Source organism: Gopherus evgoodei, chromosome 5 (assembly GCF_007399415.2).
Source record: "Gopherus evgoodei ecotype Sinaloan lineage chromosome 5, rGopEvg1_v1.p, whole genome shotgun sequence".
Taxonomy (NCBI): domain Eukaryota; kingdom Metazoa; phylum Chordata; order Testudines; family Testudinidae; genus Gopherus; species Gopherus evgoodei.
In genome coordinates, this window is record NC_044326.1 from 131,114,985 (window position 1) to 131,128,209 (window position 13,225).

The 13,225-nt window shown below is 45.4% G+C and overlaps 1 protein-coding gene across 3 annotated transcripts in view; it reads left to right on the forward strand.

Moving 5' to 3' along the window:
* Nucleotides 1-307: 307 nt before the first annotated feature.
* Nucleotides 308-13,225, forward strand: part of SCARB2 (scavenger receptor class B member 2) — a 34,877-nt gene continuing 21,959 nt past the window's right edge. For all 3 annotated transcript variants that reach the window (XM_030565156.1, XM_030565155.1, XM_030565154.1), the window contains exons 1-3: nt 308-532; nt 5,040-5,197; nt 8,887-9,034. In XM_030565156.1, the coding sequence (XP_030421016.1) occupies nt 416-532; nt 5,040-5,197; nt 8,887-9,034 (423 nt within the window). In that variant the 5' untranslated portion in view covers nt 308-415. The remainder of the gene's footprint in view (nt 533-5,039; nt 5,198-8,886; nt 9,035-13,225) is intronic.

Here is a 13,225-nt window from a genome sequence, read left to right on the forward strand (position 1 = left end):
CAATGCGGCAGAGGGGAGGCCAAGGGCTGGGCAGAGGGTGACCAGCTGTCCCGATTTTACAGGGACAGTCCTGATATTTGGGGCTTTTAATTATACAGGCGCCTATTCCCCCCACACGCTCCTATCCTGGGTTTCCACACTTGCTGTCTCACCCCCCTAGCTGGCGGGGCGGGACTAGGGCCCTGCGCTCTCGCCCCCGCCCCGCTCGATTGCCCAGGAAACCGAAACCCGCAGCAGCCCTCCCCGGGCAGCCGCAGCAGCGCCGCGCTCCCCCGGCGGGCGGCGCCTCGGTGCCCGGCCGAGCAGCACCGCCTCAGGCCGCCCGCGCGCTGGCGTAGGCGGAGAGCGGCTGGGGCAGGCTCCTCTCCGGCTCCCCAGCAGCAGTGCGGGCTCTGTGTGTGCGCGCGCGGCCGCCATGAGGAAGTGCTGCCTCTCCGCGCTGGGGATCCTGTCCGTGACCCTGCTCGTCGCCAGCGTCTCCCTGCTGGTGGCCCACGTCCTCCAGAGAGTGGTGGACCTGCAAGTGAAAGAGGTGAGAGCCCCCCGCCCCGAGCCAGGCAGGGCCGGGGGAGACTTCGCTGCAGGCGCAGCCGGGGCCAGTCTCCTTCGCAAGACGCAGGCGGCCTTTGCTGGCTCTACATCTAGCCAGGGGAGAGGCGGGGGATGGAGCTTGGTGGCTTCCCTCGAGGCCTGGGTAATCCTAGGCAGAGCATCACTGGAGTCCAGGTAGGGTGGGGAGCAGTGCCATGAAATCAGGCTCTGGGTGAGATCTGGAGAGCTTGCCCCTGGGCTGCAATGAGAGAGCTCAGAATAAATGTATTTTAAATCAGGCTGATTTTAAATGTCCTGTTGAAAGGCAGCAAAAAATCCTTTGAGACTGCAAGGGCTGCCTTAAAAAAAACACCACTACCCTGTGTTAATAAGCCTCCCTCTCGCCCGGGAAGCCTAAATATGTGTGATTTTAAAATAGTGTAAAATGTAATCAGATATAAGAAGCTGTAATGACTGTAATTAAGGGACATCCTCCAAAGCAGCAGTAAGTAAGTGGTGAAAAGCATATAAAGCTTTAAGTATCTGCTGTCTTACAGTTCAACTTATATGGTCCTAGTGATGTTTATCTTGAATAATTCTCTCTTCATGTTTGCTGATAAATTTCTCTCAACTTTTCCTGACTTTTGTATAGATCAATGCTTTATTTGTGGTCAGGCTAGGATCGCCAAGGCAAATCATTAAAAAATATTCAGTATTTTTAAACCTAATAATAACATGTGATTATCAGTGTTAAAAAACATTTAAAATTAATTCCTGGGTGTTATTTAGTATAATTTTTTTTCTCCCCTCCTATCTGCCCTTTGTTTCTGAATGGTTGTTGTCCAGAGTTTCTAGTCTGGAGTCAAGATGGGTCAATTCGATTAACATTAATGGTTACTTTTAAAAAATGGTTATAGTAGGAATAATTATTTACTGATATCAGCCCTAACAGTAAGTGCACACTCTTTGTGCTAATCATTAATAATATTTGGTTATAATACAGTGCTATTCAATTCGAGATCACAAAGCAGGATGGGTGTCCTCATCCCCACTTTTCAGATGGGGAGGCTGAGGTGCAGAAAGATTAAATGATTTGGCCATGTCCATATAGCAGTGGCAGAGCAGGGATTAGAAACCAGATCTTCTGAAGCTCAGCCCAGGCTGCCAAGCACTGCAGGGTACTGTTGTTAGTGGTGTTGACAAAGGACTTGTCTAAACACAGAAGCTGCACTGGTTTAACTTAAATCAGTTTAGTTAAGCCTGTGCTCCTTGTGGGTGAGAACTCTCTTCACTCTGTTTAAAACGGATTCTCTGAGTTTAGCTTGACCCTGAAAATTTACCAGTGCAAACTAAATGGATATAAGACAGGTTGAAACTGATGTAGGAGAGTTCACATGCAAAGTTGCACTGGTATAAGAATCACACAAAAACAGTGCAACTTTGTGTGTAGACCAGGCCATAGTCTCCTAGCATAAAGGAGTGTGGGCATCTTGAAAAATCAGAACGAAACCTTGCAGGAGGGGAACATAACTATTCCCAGGTGTTACAACTTCTTAGGATCTTTGGCGTGCTTGTGGGGAAACAATTAATATTTAATCCACTAGCATGAATTCTAAGGAAGGATCGGTGGGGCTCTGCATGGGTGCAGGAGTCCACCTGCATGGAATGAGTTGCAGGATCAGGGCCTAAGACATCAGGACCTACAGGAAACAGGATGTCAGAAATACGGGGTGTCCCCATGGAATTAAAAAATAACTCCGCAAAACATTTCTAAAATAATTTTTCTGTAATACATGTGGCTTATTCAGAATACATAATTTGAAATCCTTTTATGAAAAGCATTCTGTAACTCCTGTGTATTACTATGGTTATGAAGTGGTGTGTTACATGATTTGATGGGCCAGATATCCTATCTCAGGGCTGTTTGCCACAGACTCTACATCCTCCACTCTAGATGTCCACTTCCACCTCCTCTCTATCCACAGAGAATAGAAATCCACTCGCTTTGATGAATCAGCAGAACCCATTTAATGTAGCATTCCTTTGCAAGACCAACATCTCTCAGTGTAGGGGTGTTCCATGCAAACACTGCCAGCCTGTTACAGGGCCTTAATCCTTTGTCTTAGATGTCAGTGGGAGTTAGGTGGCCAAGCACTTTGGGGATTTGGGCCAGCTTGCTTTCCCACTCCGAAATATTACAGCCATCCCAAGCTCATTCTATCAATCTAACCACTCAAAAATAAAAATGTAAGTGGAAAGGAAACAGAAACTGAGGCTGGGATACCCAGAATGCGTCCGAGAAACAAATTGTGTTAATGAAATTAAGATCCTATAAGCACCAACCAGTAGTTGGCAGTTCTTCAGGCCTTTCTGCTTTTGAGCTTGTGTTTACAATATTTAATGTGTTTTCCCAGAAAAATAAAAGGAGCGGCTGGAGATGTGATCCATTTAGTTGCAGATTATTTCCCCCACTTCTGCCTCCTGGTAATGTAGCATTGGAGATATGGTTTTCTCTGTGCTTTTTCTTAAACGGTTTAATATAGTGAGTCAGAATTATCCCTGAATTGACTTCAGTGGAGCTGAAACCGTTTTCTCCAATATTGATTTAGTTTCTCTTTTTATAGCACTGCTGCATCATAGCTGTAATGTCATTTTCAAAACAAAATGAGCATGTTTGGAATGAGACTTGTATATCATGTTTCTAGAGGAAATGTAAAAAGATGGCATTCAGACCCCGACCCCACAATTATAGATGAATTGCCAATATAATAGTTAAATGATTCTACAATAACAGGGATTTATGGACATTCTTGTATAGACTTCTATAGAATACAAGATGAGCTGATAGCAGATGGATCTGTGTGCATTTGTGTTCTCATTTTTTGTTAGGAAAATCTTTTTAATGGGGGTGGGAAAGGAACCCAGGCCCAGCCAGGGATTTTGCTGTTAAGTCCTGGTCCACATAAATGTGAGGACCCTCAGTAACTTGCAGGATTGGAGCCTGAGACTAAGTGCTCATGCCTAAAACAAATTTCACACGCAGCTGAGTCAAAACTTCACCCCTTTGCCGGAGTTCGGTTTATTAGCAAAGAAATTAACAATAAGACAAAGCTCAGCTTCTCTCCTAGTCTGAGCACTAGTAGGATGCCTGCCTCAGGGCTGTTTGCCACAGACTCTACATCCTCCATCTCCAGATGTCGGCTCCCATCTCCTCTATATTCACAGAGGATAGAAATCCACTTGCTTCGGTGAGTCAGCAGAACCCATTGAAGTTAGCATTCCCTGGCAGGATCAACATCTCTGGGGTGGGAGGGGAAGGTTCCATGTAAACACTGCCAGCCTGTTAAAGGCCCTTAATCCTTTGTCCCTATTTTCACAAGTGCAAAGCAGTCTTCAGAAATGGTTCCAGTTAGAAAACTAAAAACAAAGGGTTTGAAAAACCCCAGTGCAGCTAGCTGTTTCTGTTCCTGCTCCTGCTCCCCCGCCTACTGCTCCCAATTTCTATGAATTAGAGAACCCAGGACCCCAGGGTGCATACTGATGGGATCCTGTCAGGTTATACCTGATCATTTATGACAGGATAAAGCTTAAAGTGTGTCATTACTGTATAACTACATCTAACTTGTAATAAGATGACAGTCAAAGACAAACCTCCCTCAGTTTATGTAAATTTGGAGTTGTATTTATACAGATGGTTACATTCACCTTTGTGCAACACTCTATCCCCCGCTTAAGCGTAATGGTCCCAGTCCTGATCTTACTGAAGGTAATGCAACAAGGAATTTACAGTTAAGGCCTTGATTTTCAGAGGGGCTGAGAAATACCTAAGGGGTTAAGAAGTGTGGAGAAGTGCATTTCACCCAGAATTAATATAGGGACAGATTCTGATACCCTGACTCTGGTTTAGTAGCATCTTAGCTGGAAGAAACCACCTGTGGAGTAAGGCCCAGATCCTCAAAGCTATGTAGGTATCTGAATACCTTTGAGGATCCAGGCCTAAATGATAATTCATTGTGAGTAAGGGTGTCAGAATCTGGCCCAATGTAGTATTCAAGAAGGACTGACTGTGTGAGGACAATAAGGTCCTTTATTTCAGTAATAATTTAAAACATTTCTGTGCCCCAAATAAAACCAAATGGAGGGGGCGAAGCTGTTCTCTCACTGAGGCACAGGCATTGCTGGACCTCATTAGCCAGTATTGGCTGGCATGGACATAGTTCATTGTGCTCTGGCTGGTAAGTCTACGTGCCAGGGAATTTAAGACACAAACATTTGAGGGAAATAGAATGAGAATTTCTGCAGCTCTAGGCCCCTGCCTTGCGAAGGCTAATGCACATGTTTGATTTCAGTGGGGCTACTTGTGCTTAAAGTTAAGCCCATAGAGAAGTATTTGCAGGGCCTCATCAGCTTCAGTCCAAGGGCAACTCACGAGTCCGTTTCATCTCTCTCCTACAGCGAATCTTCACAGAATACCCAGCAACCATGTGATTTCTTTTTTTATTGTGTAGGGAACAGTACTAAAGAATGGCACAGAAGCCTTTGACCTCTGGGAAGACCCTCCTCCGCCAGTCTACATGCAGTTCTACTTTTTTAACGTGGTCAATCCTCTAGAAGTGGTCAACGGAGAGACCCCTTTTGTGGAAGAAATAGGGCCGTACACCTACAGGTAAGTCTATATCACTTGCTGTATTTGCAAAAATAAAACTTGGGAGGGTTGGGGCAACCATGACAGGCTTCTTGGCAAAAAAACCAACCCTGTTGATATGTTATGTGCTGGAGAGTTTACTCAAGGGAGGTAGAGCGTTCTAGTGGGGCTGCTTGGTGCTTCCCTTCTGCCCCCTGTGGGGTCTGTTCCGGCCCCCTCTGTGCCCCCCTGAACGTTCCTCTGTCCCACAGTTTGGGGACCATTGAGTGAAAGGAAATCAGGCCCCTAGTGTTTGAAGGGATGCTCGAGAATTGAAGGGAGGGCCTGGTTTGTTAATGTTTCACAGCCAGATTGGTCTTTGCACATGCCTTTCCTACACGTTATTTCTCTCCCTCTCCCTTTCTCCTTCCAAACTCAGCATCCTCGTTCTCTTACTGCCGCTCCTGCTATTCTCTCATCTTCCTTTCTCTTCCTGCAGTCTTTGCCTCTCCTCCTTCCTTATTTCGTCATGGTGGCTAATCTGGTTCCTTCCACATAGTCTCCCTCCAGCCCTTCTGGCTCCCATCCCAGTGCACTGGAAGCTTTGCTCATGCAACACCCATGCCGCTGGGAACCACTGCTGCAGCATCTCCATGTGAAGTGTTCTGGCAGAGTGTGGCACTTACAACTAATCAGAGGTGCTCTCCTGTGTGTCAGACAGATAAACAGGGCTCTAGTTTTTATAGGGCCCTATGTGAAGTGACACAGAGTCCCCCACCTTCTGGCACCCATGACACATCCCTGGGTGCCACCTTCCTGTCATGCTTCTCAGGCTGTGATTCCCTTCCCCCCACAAATTTACGAGGCTGCACAAGCCAGAAAGCCAGCAGGTAGAACTGGGTGGAAACCTGCTGACTGGGGAAAGGATCCTGTGAGAATTCAGTCTTTGCCAAGGCCCACTGGCCTCAGAGTCAGTTGGGATGGAAGATGGAGAATCAGGAATGGTGCTGTAGCTGGTGGATCAGGCGTATGCATGTGGAGAAACACAGCATGAATGGCTGGTGTGTAGATCCCCTGGCAAGAGCTCTCTCATGACATGTCATTTTGCAGTCAGTGTGCAGGAGGTGGGGCTGTGTGGTGCAGGTTCAGTCTCAGTTACTTGTGTATGACGTGAGTGAGCCGGGCTGCACATTTCAAAGGTCTATGATTCACTCTCTGACTTGCCTGTACAGGATAGGGTCTGTCTGATACAGAAACACCGGAAGCCGAAGTTCTGTTTTCCAACAGATTGATTGGCATTTCTAGGGCTGTGTCACGTGGGGCCATTGTAGGCTGCTTCCCACTGGGACGGAGGAGAAATATCAAGCTCCTTGCTCGGGCCACAAGCCAGCAAAGCACAGAAGTGCATGCTTATCTTTAAACACATGAGTGCTTAAATCATGCTTAAAACTAAACCTGCACTTGTGTGTGTGTGTGTGTGTGTGTTTTTTTTGGGGGTGGGGCTGGGGCTGGGGCAGTGCAGGCTGCCTTGATAGTGGACATGCTCTGAAATTGGGCAGGGGGAGAGCAGTGTTGTGACTGACATAAACAAGATTGGACAGTACTGAAGGACTATTTATAAACTCAGCATGCTGGATAGATGACATAGCTTTAAACAAATCATGTGTTTGATTCACAGGCTGTAAACACAGGGACATTCAATAGGGCTGTTGTAATTGCAGAGATGGGCATAAGCTGCAAAATTCAGATCTAGCTAGAGCCAAAAATAGTATTAGTGAATGTCTCTCTAGTCACCTGAAACCGTATTTACTGGTTTTACGGGCTGGAGATCAAAGGAGTAATTTATTGTAAAGCGCAGCCTGCTCATCTGTCCAAACTTGCTGGGCTCGGAAACGCTCTTTAATTTTGTCTGGTTTTGCCATATTGACGATTTTCCTCTTTAATCTTTGAGACTCAACCCTTGGAACCCTGAGGGGTGAGTTTTATTTTCTCCTCCAAGCCTTTTAGAAGTGGGAGATTTCTCAGACTGATTATGGCATAGAAATTGGGAGCTGCTTCTACCCCCTCTCCTCCAATTCAAGTCCTGGCTTCCATGATAGTCTGTTGCCAAGTCAAATGGGAAGTGTTGCCAATTCAAAATGTTCCCAAATACTGAGGATGCTGAAATGTGGTGGATCTGTCATTTATAAACATTTGGGACAGGGGGAATGGCTGGTTTCTAACTGGAATATTTTCCATGGAACATACGCATCTCTCTAAACAGCTTAGAGGTTGAACCAGTTTCTTGGGGGGAAAGAAAAAATAAATACAAATATATCTGTATGTTCATGTGTGTAGGTTAGAATGCTCTGAAGATTCTTGTATGCACTGTTGTTGTACCTGTGTTGCTCCCAGGATATTGGAGAGACAAAGTGGGTGAGGTCATATCTTTTATTGGAACAACTTCTATTGGTGAGAGAGGTGAGCTTATACAGAGCTCTTCTTGACCTGAACAAGAGCTCTGTGTAAGCTGGAAAGCTTTTCTCTCTCACCAACAGATGTTGGTCCAATAAAAGATATTACCTCACCCACCTTGTCTTTCCGAAGATTCTTGTGCAGTTGGCATAGAACATGGGAGTTGAAATGTATGAAATACAGCCTTGATCATGTTTGCTCAGGAAGAAACCCTTGTAAAAGGCAACATATGATCCTTTTAACTCAGGAGCTGGTGTGGAGTTAATGAGATGTAACCAAATTCTTACACAGCTATAAAGAAATGCTGGCAAAGCATGTAACCTGACATTTATATCTCTCTCTCCTGCTTTTGTTTTGTAACAGTTCTAGGCACAGTTAATTTGGAGATTGGGTAAGCCAGTGCTGCAGAACTTCATATATATTGTTTGTGAAATGGTGGCTGCTGATGTTTGTAAAAGTGTGGGGCATACATTTCAAAGTCATTGACAACTGGAATTCTGATCGGATCAGCTGGCAGCATTCCACCTCATGCATTAGGCTTGTTTATGAGCAATCCTGGGACATCTGCTGCTTGGGATGGTAAACAGTATTGTAGAGGTGAAATCCTGCCCCACTGAAGTCAGTGGAAAAAATCCAGTGGACTTAAGTGCGGCCGGTGTTTCGCCTTGCATATTCAAGAACCTAGGGTGAAATTGATCCCTGTGCAGAGAGCAGCATAAGGCCTTTTCCACAGTCTTGTCTCACATAAGCCCATAGGACCTGATCTAAAGTGCACTGAAGTCAATGGAAAGACTCCCCTGTTGGTGTCAGTTGGATCTGGGTGATGAGGCTTAAGCGGAGCATACACCTTGCACTGACCTTCTGCACAGGAGGCATGAATTTGCCCACAGTGAAGAGGCAAAACTATAGTTTTCAATCCATACTTCATGTGCAGAACCTTAGATTGGGCCTTTAATTTTTTTTGTGTTGTCTTGGGCTGTAATCTTCCTTTTTTTCCCATTGTCATTTATAAAGCAAAAAAGTAAACTCACTAGACTGCATTAAGAACATTGGTGGGTGAACAGGATTTTTAGAAGTGCTCAGCATTGACCTAACTCTTCCTCCTTTGGATCCAAAGGAATCCAGACTTCAGTGAGAGTAGAGTTAGACCAGGGCTGAGTGCTTGCGAAAATCCCACCCTTTCTTTTTATGCACTTAAAGCAAGAGTTCTGTAGCCATAATAAATATTATTTGTACCAGTGAAAATTTCCTTAAGAGCCAAATTTTCTATCTCCCAGAGAGTACAGGCCAAGAGCGAATGTTCATATTTTGGACAATGGCACCAGAGTCTCTTCTGTGAACCCAAAGACCTATGTATTTGAACCAGAGAAGTCTGTTGGAGACCCTGAAGTTGATCTGATCCGGACAGTAAATATTCCTGCAGTGGTGAGTTCTTTTGTATTTATGGCTGGAATATTACTGACAGGTGGCTATTACTGACATATGGCTACAACTTGTACTTATATGCATGGTATTTCTCATCTTCAAAGTGTTTTGTTAATTTCCAGCTCATTTCTTTGTATGACAACTTCTTGAGATAGGTAAGAATTATCCCCATTAATGAATGGGGAACTGGCGACAGAGAAGTTAAAAGGCCATTGAGGCAGACCGTGTCAGAACAGAGATTGGAAATCAGGCATTCCTGGATCCCAACCCTCTGCTCAGACCACTAGACCATACCACTCTCAGTCCTTTCATAGGCTCTGCTGTCTCATTTTGAAGGATGCATTACCCCATTTAAAAAAAAAGGAACTTGATCTCAGAAGTCCTCAGATACTCTTAAAGGAACTGAGCCTGATTCTCCATCGCCCTGCACTTTGTGGAGTCCTGTCCACCAGTTCAAATACATGTAAAATGATCCCAGATCACAGTGGTAGTGTTTTACACCCACTTTGCACTGATATAATTGACTGCACAAGGTGCAGGGTAAAGAATCAGGTCCATTGTCTGACTCCGTTCTACAGCTCTTGGCTATACCCGTACAGGCAGGACTTATACTAAAGAAATATGCAAAAGCCAGATACAGTGGTTAATATTTTAATGATTTTTTGACTAAAGGTTATGTGTTACAAGAATATTGTTTCTTGTCACTGTGACAGATAGGGCAATTTCCTGTAATATCTTTGAAAGACTTTATTTTATTATGTTTATGTATAAATGTGGGCCGGGATTGTATATAAGTTACCTCTCTAAGGTCTCGTCCAGACTAGGGAAGGAAAATCGATCTTAGATACGCAACTTCAGCTACGTGAATAACGTAGCTGAAGTCGAATATCTAAGATCGAATTACTCACCCGTCCAGACGGCGCGGGATCGATGTCCGCAGTTCTCCGTGTCGATTCCGGAACTCCGTTCGGGTTGATGGAGTTCCGGAATCGATGTAAGCGCGCTCGGGGATCGATATATCGCGTCTAGACTAGACACGATATATCGATCCCTGAGCAATCGATTTTAACCCGCCAATACGGCGGGGTAGTCTGGACATGGGCTAAGGAGGAGATGTGACAGATGCAAGACCTGGGAATACCAGAGACTACTGAAAATGTGCCAGAGAAATATGGGCTTTTCAGACAATATATGTTAAGTGGATTTCCTGGGGAATCCATAGGAAGAGGTTAATGCAGATCCTCTTCTCCGGTTATGCAAAACCACAGCCTTTTGAAGCTATGCCCTGAGTAGAGGGTCATTGTGTGCTGATTGTCTGTTACAGAAGGCCAAAATCAAATGCCCAAGCTGCATAAATAAGTGGCTGATTAGCCCAGTCTCAGTTGTTGTTCTGTATCTAAGACAGATGAACTTGTAATCGCAGGGAAAGCCCAGTGGTGGGTTTTGACCAGAGCGCTAGGTTGGATTGGGGGTAACCTCTGCTCAGCTTTTTAGCACGTGTGTAGGTTCTTTCATGGTTTTAATGTGTTTTCTCTGTAATGATTTTACCTTAAGAATAAATGTGCTTGCTTAGAAGAAGCTGTGTGGTAATTTGCAATGCTGGTCATAACCCTTGGAGAGAAAGCAAAGCGCAGGTCCTGGCCCATTAGGCAGTCTGGCTTGCTGGGGTATCACAGTGTAAGGTATGGAGCTGTGCAGCCTGGAAAATCCCCACCAGGTTAAAGATGGAAACAAACCTCTAGAGACAGAATATGGCTCTGCAAAGAGCCACGACTTATAATTTGTTGTGTGCAGTGTTGTTGTAGCCATGTTAGTCCCAGGACATTAGAGAGACAAGGTAAGTGAAGGAATATCTTTTATTGGATCAACTTCTGTAGACCTAGTGCTGTCTACGCCAAGGATTAGGTTGGTGTAACTGCAGTGCTCAGGGATGTGGATTTTTCACATCCCTGAGCGATGTAGTTATACCGACCTAATTTCCTAGTGCAGACCGCACCTAAGCTCAAAAGCTTGTCTCTCTCACCAACAGAAGTCAGTCCAATAAGACATATTACTTCACCCACCTTGTCTCTAATATCCTGGGACCATCACGGGTACAACAACCCTGCAAACAACAAATGAGAAGTTGTGGCTCCCAGCTTGATTGGGCACCAGCTCCATCTTGTGGCTGTGTGCAGAGCCATATTCAATGGCTTGTTTCAATCTTTAACCTGGTGGGCTACGTTCTGAAGAAGATGAGGCTGAGTTGCACACCTAGAACTGCTCAGTGTGCACGTAAGGGGGTGCTCAGTTGCAGGGTAGGCACCTGAACATTTAACGCGTGACAACAATGTTAATGAAACAATGTCATGGCCAGCTTCTCTTAGCTGAAACCAGCCATAACAGATCTTTGGGGTCTGCTCTAAAACAATTCATACTGCGTGAGTCTGCTATCCAATCCCTACTTTGTGCAGTCCTAGAGTGCATACTCAGGCAAAAATTCCTATTGACCTCAATAGTAGTTTTGCATGAGTAAGGACTGCAAAATCAAGCATTTTTTCAATGTCAGCTACTCGAGACAAAGGGTGCTATCTCCCTGACCCACCTGCAGTAGATTTAATGGGGTGGCATGCAATCTAAAAATTGCACTTTTAGACTCAACCATACTAATAATCTCTTGTAACTCAGTCACTTCTTTTTATTTGTGGTTCAGTTTGCAGGTAAGAAGATGGGTAAAAGCAAATTCCATGGGTGAGGGTTTGGCATTAAAAAAAAGTTATTGTTAAAAATAAGATTTTAGGGTTTTGAAGTTTTCTCCTTGTTTTTTATGTAAAAATCAATTATTTTGTGTAGAAGCTGATAATTTCTCTAAAAAGCTAAAAAACCAACAACTCTCAGGTGAGTTAATTTGCATTAGCAGTTGGACTTTCAGCTTATGTGCCAGAATGTAACTTCATTAGGTTTGGCACTAATTCACAATACAGGGCAGGGGACTTGGGTGACTGCTAGCAGCAGAAACTCAGGCAGCAGTTTTGTGGTGGTGGAGTTGGATGCTCAATAATTAGGGTCCTACCAAATTCAGGGTCCATTATGGTCAATTTCACGGCCATAGGATTGGAAAATTGGTAAATTTCACATTTTCAGATATTTAAATCTGAAATTTCACAGTGTGGTAGCCGTGGGGGTTTTGACCCAAAAGGGGATTGTGGGCAGTTCGCAAATCAGTTGTAGGGTGGTCATGGGATTACCACCCTCACTTCTGTGCTGCCTTCAGAGCTGGATTCTGAAGTCAGCAACTGCAGAACTTCTTGCAGCCTCAGGAGGTTCCTGGAGTTAGGGATGAGGTCTGATCCCCCTTTTTCCCTGAGCAGCTGTACAGGGGATGGACAAGTCCTGTCCCTCCCCAGTCCAGCTGGAGCTGGGAGCCCCCTTTGCTGGGATGCTCCTCGGAACAAGGTGACACCAGATTTCCTAGGGAAGGGCTTATTTCACGGTCCATGATGCGTTTTTCACTGCCGTGAAATTGGTAGGGTCCTATTAATGATCATTTGAAGACACTGATACATCAGTGTAAAACGTACTGCTGCAGCTTCAGTGTAGACCCTCATTACAGTGACAGGAGGGGTTCTCCCATTGCTGTAGTTAATTCACCTCCCTGAGAGGTGGTAGCTAGGTCCACAGAAGGACTCTTTTATCAACCTAGAGATGTCTACACCGGGGGTTAGGCTGGCTTAACTACATCTCTCAGGGGTGTGGATTTTTCACATTCATGAGTGACGTAGCTGGGTTGACATAACTTTTCGGTGTTGACCAGCCCAGAACCTTTTGTTTAGAAGCTGGCTATCTGATGGCCAGCACTGAATATCTGAGCTACTGGCTAGTCAGTGGCACAGCTTTATTTGCCAACTGCACAAGGGTTCATGGGGGGATCAGGGATGGAGTAGGGGGTTGGGGCGCGGGAGGGGTCAGGGGTGCAGGCTCCAAGCGGTGCTTACCTCAAGGAGCAGAGGCATGGCCAGGTGGCTCTGCATGCTGCCGTGTCCATAGGCGTCACCCCTACAACCCGCATTGGCTGTGGTTCCCAGCCAGTGGGAGTTGCGGGGGCAGTGTGCAGAGCCCCCTGGCTGCCGCTATGTATAGGAGCCGGATCGGGGACATGCCGCTGCTTCTGGGAGCTGCGTGGAGTGGGGCAAGCCCTGGATCTCGCTCCCC